The 7,175-nt window shown below is 41.6% G+C and overlaps 1 protein-coding gene across 1 annotated transcript; it reads left to right on the forward strand.

Annotated features, from left to right (window-relative positions):
- The first annotated feature begins 1,869 nt into the window (after nt 1-1,869).
- On the forward strand, nt 1,870-2,817 carry LOC102128733 (olfactory receptor 52P1-like). The gene has a single exon (XM_005578940.4). The coding sequence runs from the start codon at nt 1,870-1,872 to the stop codon at nt 2,815-2,817; it is 948 nt and encodes a 315-aa protein (XP_005578997.2).
- Nucleotides 2,818-7,175: the final 4,358 nt, after the last annotated feature.

A 7,175-nucleotide genomic window follows, 5' to 3' on the forward strand; every position in this document is an offset into this window, starting at 1 on the left:
AAGCACGGACACTGCAAAAGCAATATCTCACATAAATGTATGTCCCTGTGTCTTCTGAGTACAGCCTTACTTATGCATCTTGCACAATAACATATATAGATACACAAAATCACATGCCCAGCCAAACACTGTGGTCCCATCAAATGGAACAGTTTTACATATATCATTTCACAAGGTCCTTCACACTCTGATTTCTCTATCTCAGACCTTTCAGCTACCATGAAGGCTAAAATCTCTTCTAGGCTTGCTTGGGCCCAGGCTGGATGGTGGAAATTCAGGGAGATATCATAGAAGAGAAAAATGGGAAATACATGAAGGGATGACAAGACAGAACGGAACAAGATGATTTGCTCAATATGAGAGTGACAGCCACAGTTGACATTGGGATGGAAAGGAGGCATCCTGGACCACAGTTCTTTCCTGCAGATCACATTAGAAGACCTTACCCTCTTCTTTCCTGCTCCTACATCTTTCCCCAAAACAGTTTCCTATGATCTCTGGGTATGGGTAGCTGATGCTAAGGACTGCAAGGAGCATTGCATTTTAAGATTAGGAATACAGATGAGCATCACTATACGGTAAAATTGGTTCCACTATCTCTGTTTCAATTAGCAATTGGAACACAGTCACATACAATTATATTAGAAGTTCTTTTCTTTTGATAGAGGTACTTTTCTTTCTACTCTCTCCTATGTCTATTTCTGGTTCTTGTTCTCATCTTTTTTTATCTCACCACCTCTCCCTCTACTGTCCCCTTCCTGCCTTTTTTTGTTTAATCTTTCCTTTCTCTCAAATTCCCAATTACTACCTCATTAGATAAGAAAAAAAATGAGATAAAAATATAGTTCAAAATGTAGGTGAGGGAAGATCAGAAGGGTGTTTGAGGGTAATAGGAGATATGGGGAGATGTATGGAGGTACAGTACTATCATTTGGTCAAACCTGGGTCTCCATTTTTGCTTTCAGGGAATGATTCTATGTTCCCAACTACTAAAATTTACTTCTTACCTCTTTCTTTTATGTACTTTTGATTTTTATGAGAGAAAATGCTTTGTATTCAATCATTTCTCAATGACCTTAACAGATTATTTTTATAGCCAAATTAGCCTGATCCCTACCACTGACCAATTCAGCATGATCACAGCTGTTTCTACCAGCATCCGTACAGGACACTTGAGGCAAGTGCAGGATACTTGTACTAAACATAAGCCAGACAATCTTACGCCTGTATCAGACTACCAAAGACTCAGCCTCTCACCTCTGTTTTGCTGTTCCTGGTCAGAACCTAGGTTCTGAGCCTCATCTATGGGTTATTACATGCTCAATGGCTTGAAAAATCCGCCCAAGATCTCTTCTCCTTCCTATCAACTCCCTTCAGACCTGATCTTTCAATCTTGAAAAGTAACCACATTTGAGTCTTCCATTCAATCTGCCTGACTTTTTATCATTAATATTACTTGTATATTGTCACACAGGCAGATGAATCCGAAGAAAAAAATTCAGAGTATAGGCAAAAGAGGGCTCACAGGTAGAAGAAAGCTGCAAAATTCTCTGCTACAGCCTGTCACCATAGAGAAGTTTCTATAGCCATGCCACTTGCCGAGCGCCCACAGCCTAGACATCATTGAATTGGAGAGAAGCGTGAAGCGCTCCTTTGAACCCTGAAGCTAGTAACCCACCTCCTGCCTTGCATTATTTCCCAGTGCCCTACTATCTTCCCATTCTGGATGCTTTCCATGAAGTCTAATGCAAATATTTCCTGCTGCTGTTCAGCCACAGCATAAAGATGAATCCCAGTTGCTTCATCTTTCAGGGATTCCCAGGACTCAGAGTAAGGCAGTGAGATCTTCTCTACCCACCTTACCTGGCCATGAAACTCACAAACCATAGCCATCAGAACCCAACCTCCTTTCTGCTCATAGGAATTCCAGGCCTGGAGGCATCCCACTTTTGGATTGCTTTTCCCTTCTGCTCCATGTATGCCCTGGTAGCGCTGGGAAACATGGTGGTGCTGCTAGTGGTACATTCAGAGCCTGTATTGCACCAGCCCATGTACCTGTTCCTCTGCATGCTATCCACCATTGACCTGGTCCTCTGCACCTCCACTGTGCCCAAGCTCCTTGCACTTTTTTGGGCAAAGGATGCTGAGATCACCTTTGGGGTCTGTGCTGCCCAGATGTTCTTTATCCATGGCTTCTCAGCTGTAGAATCTGGTATACTGCTAGCAATGGCCTTTGACCGCTACTTAGCCATCTGCCAGCCTCTGCACTATGGGTTGTTGCTCTCCCCAGAGTCTGTAGGCAAGCTGGGGGCTGCAGCTGTGCTTCGTGGCTTGGGACTCATGACCCCACTCACCTGCTTGCTGGCAAGACTGAGGTACTGCAGTCGAGTGGTGGCCCACTCCTACTGTGAACACATGGCTGTGGTGAAGCTGGCTTGTGGAGGAACACAGCCAAACAACATCTATGGCATCATCGCTGCCACACTGGTTGTGGGCACTGACTCCATCTGTATTGCTGTCTCTTATGCACTCATCCTCCGGGCTGTGTTAGGCCTCTCCTCCAAGGAGGCAAGGGCTAAGACCTTTGGCACTTGTGGCTCCCACCTGGGTGTCATCCTTCTCTTCTACACACCAGGACTCTTCTCCTTCTACACACAGCGGTTTGGCCAGCACGTGCCCCGGCACATCCACATCCTCCTAGCTGACCTCTACCTGGTTGTGCCACCCATGCTCAACCCCATCATCTATGGTATGAAGACCAAGCAGATCTGGGATGGGGCCCTCCGGCTTCTGAAGTGGAGCCCTGCTCAGTCATAGTCTTCAACCCCAACCTGAAACCTTTATCTTCTTCTCCCCTCAGCCTTCAGGGGAGACTGGTGGCTCCCAACATGATAGGGACACAGAAACCCATGCTCAATGGTACCCGTACTTTGATAAGGAGCAACAGTAAAATCAGATGGTGGAAGATCTGTCAGGTGTTTCTTACTTATGATGTAGATATGGTTACAAAGCTCAGGAAGCCCCTGTCTAATGGGAAATATGGCTACCAAACTGATGATGGCCTCCCAGGGAATCCAATTCTGCTGTCTGACATTGTTCCTACCTTCCAGAAGATATTGGTAAAATGGGAAAGATATAGCTACTGGTATGACAAGGAGAAATAACCTCCATCCACAGACAGGTATTCCTACTCTGATAGGAATACATATATACCTCCCTCATCAAGTTCTACATCTGACTGGGGAGAAACACACCCACACCCATACATAGAATCAGGCAGAGAGGCAGAGACAAGGCACTTAGCAATTAGCCATAGGGATGATAACCACAAAAGAAGGAGAATCCTGGGCAAACTGTCCAGTGTACACAAGAATAAGTAACAAGGTATGATGTAAATCTAGGAAGGTTCTCTGGAATAGTTTTTATCTTTTCACTGAGCATGTACTATGGGCCAAATATTTTGCTAAAACCTAGGGCAAATTAGGTCAAAGAGCCTCCTCTCATGATGACTGCTCACTGTTAGAGGAAACACACATAAGGAGACAGTGGCCAAAGTGAATCATACTATTTCCGCTGTCCCTCCTTATATGTGGGAGGATTGGTTCCAGGAATCCTATATAAACCAAAATCTGTGCATATGCCAAGTGAGCCCTAAGAACAGAAATATACAAAAAGTTGGCTCTCCTTATTTGCAGGTTTTATATCCTACAATTCCAATATTTTTTATCTGTGTTTGGTTAAAAATAATCTGCCTGTAAGTGGACCTGCATATTTCAACCCATGTTGTTCAAAGGTCAAACTAATATGATTAGGGTAAGCACAGAGACCGTGGGTAAAGAACACCAACTTGCTCAGAAGAAATGAGGCCCCAGGCCACACCTCATCTCACCCCATCTCTGTATGCAGGTAAGGCCATGCCTAGGTGTAAGGTGCAGGAGCAAAGCCTAAGGCGAGATGACATCCTAAGTCTTTCCTTCTATGCCCTGGAAGTGGCCTTGTGCACTTCCCCTAAGCATCAAAGTTCCAGGGAAGGAACCAGGTCCTTCTTTGGGAAGAAAATAGGGAACTCTGTCCAATTTGACCTTCTGAGGCAGGTTTATAAGAATGAAAATTATAAAATGATGGCAGCCACTAGAGAACTATTTGGCTCCTGGATAAAACATTTTAATAAGCTTAGAAAGAGCTTAAACAGGAGAAGGCCTCTAATGGGCTCAGGATTCCCTGGGTCCCCAGAACTGCAGTCAGTAGCTGCAGTGGATTAGTTTAACAATCTGCAGTGTACCAAGAGAATATACATTTACTGTAGTCTCATAATCATCTGATGAGATAATTATCCCCAACTTACAGGGCAGAGGCAGAAGATTAGGAAGACACTTGCTTGCCCAAAACAGCAAGTACATTTCTAATATGAAATTCCGTGCCTTTTACTCTTTACCAGGTGAGTTCCTATAAATCTAGACCCTAAGACCAAGAATCTAGTAAAAGTCTGATCCGAGGGTGAGAGGCTAATTTTTTTCCTAACATCACTGACATTTCTGAGAGCGTGCAATATGTCAAACCCTGTTCTAGGTGTTGGACATATAATGGTGATTCAGAAAGATAAATTTTTGACAACTTGAATATAGGACCCCAGCAAATCTCCCCCATGTACTCTGTGACTCTATTACTCAACCTGAAGCCATCCAAATAATTCTTCCTTCACCCCAGGTCTCACCACAAAAGAGTGTGGTAGTCTTAATTTGCCCACAGACACCCCAGGTTGTCAGACAATCAGAGGCCACAGATTAGCCAGTAAATTCTATTGTCCAGGGTCCTTAACTCAAACTAGGGGAAGTCAAGAAAACTTGCTACATCGTATTTGGGACTATATTGGCTATGGCTGGATTATTTTTCCCAAAGTTCTTTTTTTTAATGAGGCATAATTTACATAAAATACATCTCTGACAAATACACAACAGTATAAACACCATCTTAATCAAGATACAAAGTATTGGCTGGGCACAGTGGTTCATGCCTGTAATCCTAGCACTTTGGGAGATTCAGGCAGACAGATTGCTTGAGCCCCACAGTTTGAGATCAGCCTGGACAATATAGCAAGACTTCATCTACAAAAAATACAAAAAATTAGCCTGTAGTCCCAGCTACTCAGGAGGCTGAGAGGTGGGAGGATCGCTTGAGCCTGGCTGGGTTGAGGCTGCAGTGAGCTGTGATTGCACCACCGCTCTTATAGCCTGGGTGACAGAGTGAGATCTTGTCTCAAAAAAAAAAAAATTCACAATCACAAAAGGTTCCCTTGTGCTCCTTCCCAGCAATACCCTCGACCCTAACCATTGTCCCACTGTTTAATTTTTGATCACCTTGGATTAAATTTAATTTACCATTCCAGAAATTCACATAAATGGAATTACACAATACCTATACTTTGTCTGACTTCTTTGGCTCAACATAATATTTTTGAGATGCATGTTATGTGCATCAACTGTTAATTTCTTCTTATTGTTAAGTAATTTTCCATTGTATGAACATATCAAAGTTTACTTCTGGATACCTGAGTTTCCCATATTTTACTATTATGAATAAAACTGCTGTGAGTATTTCTTAACCTAGCAGTGAAATGGCTGGGTCAGAGGTTAATAGAACCTGCTTTTCCAAAGTAATTGCACCATTTTTTAATCTCACCAGTGATGTATAACAGTTCCCAGCTGTTCTACATCCTGGTCATTCCTTAATATTGTCATTCTTTTTTTCATTTTAGCCAGTCCATTGACTAAAAGTAAGCTAGTAACTTCTTGTGATTTTAGTCTGCATTTCTCTGATGTTGAACAACTTCTCACATGTTTTCTGTTCATGCATATGCCTTCTGTAGAATGTTTGTTGAAGTCTTTTCCCACTTCTAATTTTTTATTTTGTTGATTTGTACTAGCTATTTATATATTCTGGGTATAAGCCATTTGCCAGATATACATAGTGAAAATATTTTATTCAATATTGTGACTTGCTTTTTGATTTTTTTTTTAATTCTTTTGATACAGGGTCTCGCTCTGTTACCCTGGTGGGAGTGCAGTTGTGCAAACTTGGCTCACTACAACCTCAACTTCCCAGGCTCCTAGTAGTCTTCCCACCTCAGCTTCCCAGGTAGCTGGGACTACAGGCATGAGCCACCACACCCAGCTAGTTTTTCTTTTCTTCTTCTTCTTTTTTTTTTTTTTTTGTAGAGACAGGGTTTTGCCATGTTGCCCAGGCTGGTCTCAAACTCCTGGGCTCAAGTGATCCACCCACCTCAGCCTTCCAAGTGCTGGGATTACAGGCATGAGCCACAGCTCCTGACCTTCATTTTCTTACTAGTATCTTTTGATTACAAGAAATTTTTAGTTATGATGAAGTCCAAATAATCAATTTTATTCATGGTTAGTGCTTTGTTTTACAGATTTAGCTTTTAATTTTAGGCCTATGATCCAACATGAATAAAAATTGTGTATGTTGTAACCTAGAGTTCAAGATTTATTTTTCACGTGAATATTCCATTGTTTCAGCATTATTTGTTAAAGATTTTCTTTTCCAAATTGACTTGCCTTGGCAAATAGATCAAGAAAGTGATCAAGAAAGAGTCAACACTACACTTTCTTAATAAGAGTATTATAGTAAGTCTCAAATGAAGTAGCGTAAGTCTTCTAACACTATACTTTCACAGTGGTTCTTATTAGTCTGGGTTCTTTGTATTCCCATATATATTTCAAAATCAATTTGTTCATTTCTACAAAAATTGCTAGAGTTTTGATTGTTTGATATTGAGCTTTTTAAATTTTATTGTACCGGCTAGGACCTCCAATACATTGTTGAATAAAACTAGTAAAGCAGACATCCTTGTCTTGTTTCTGATCTTTTTCTTTTGTTAACACCTTTATTGAGATGATTCAAATACTATACAATTTGCCTATTTAAAGTGTACAGTTCAATGGTTTCTAGCATATCCACAGATACATGCAACCATCACCACAGTCAATTTTAGAATACTTTCCTCACCTCAAAACCAAACCTCATACGCTGTAGTTATCACCTTCATATTCTCCTGTCCTCACCAGCCCTAAGCAACCACTATTCAGCTTCTTCCTGAATCTCTAGATTTCCCTACTCCAGACTTTCATGTGAATGAATACATAATATATGGTACTTTG

The sequence above is a fragment of the Macaca fascicularis genome, chromosome 14 (genome assembly GCF_037993035.2).
Source record: "Macaca fascicularis isolate 582-1 chromosome 14, T2T-MFA8v1.1".
Lineage (NCBI taxonomy): Eukaryota > Metazoa > Chordata > Mammalia > Primates > Cercopithecidae > Macaca > Macaca fascicularis.

Coding starts and splice junctions, on each gene's coding strand:
- LOC102128733 (XM_005578940.4), top strand. CDS start 1,870: ATGAAACTCACAAACCATAGCCATCAGAACCCAACCTCCTTTCTGCTC.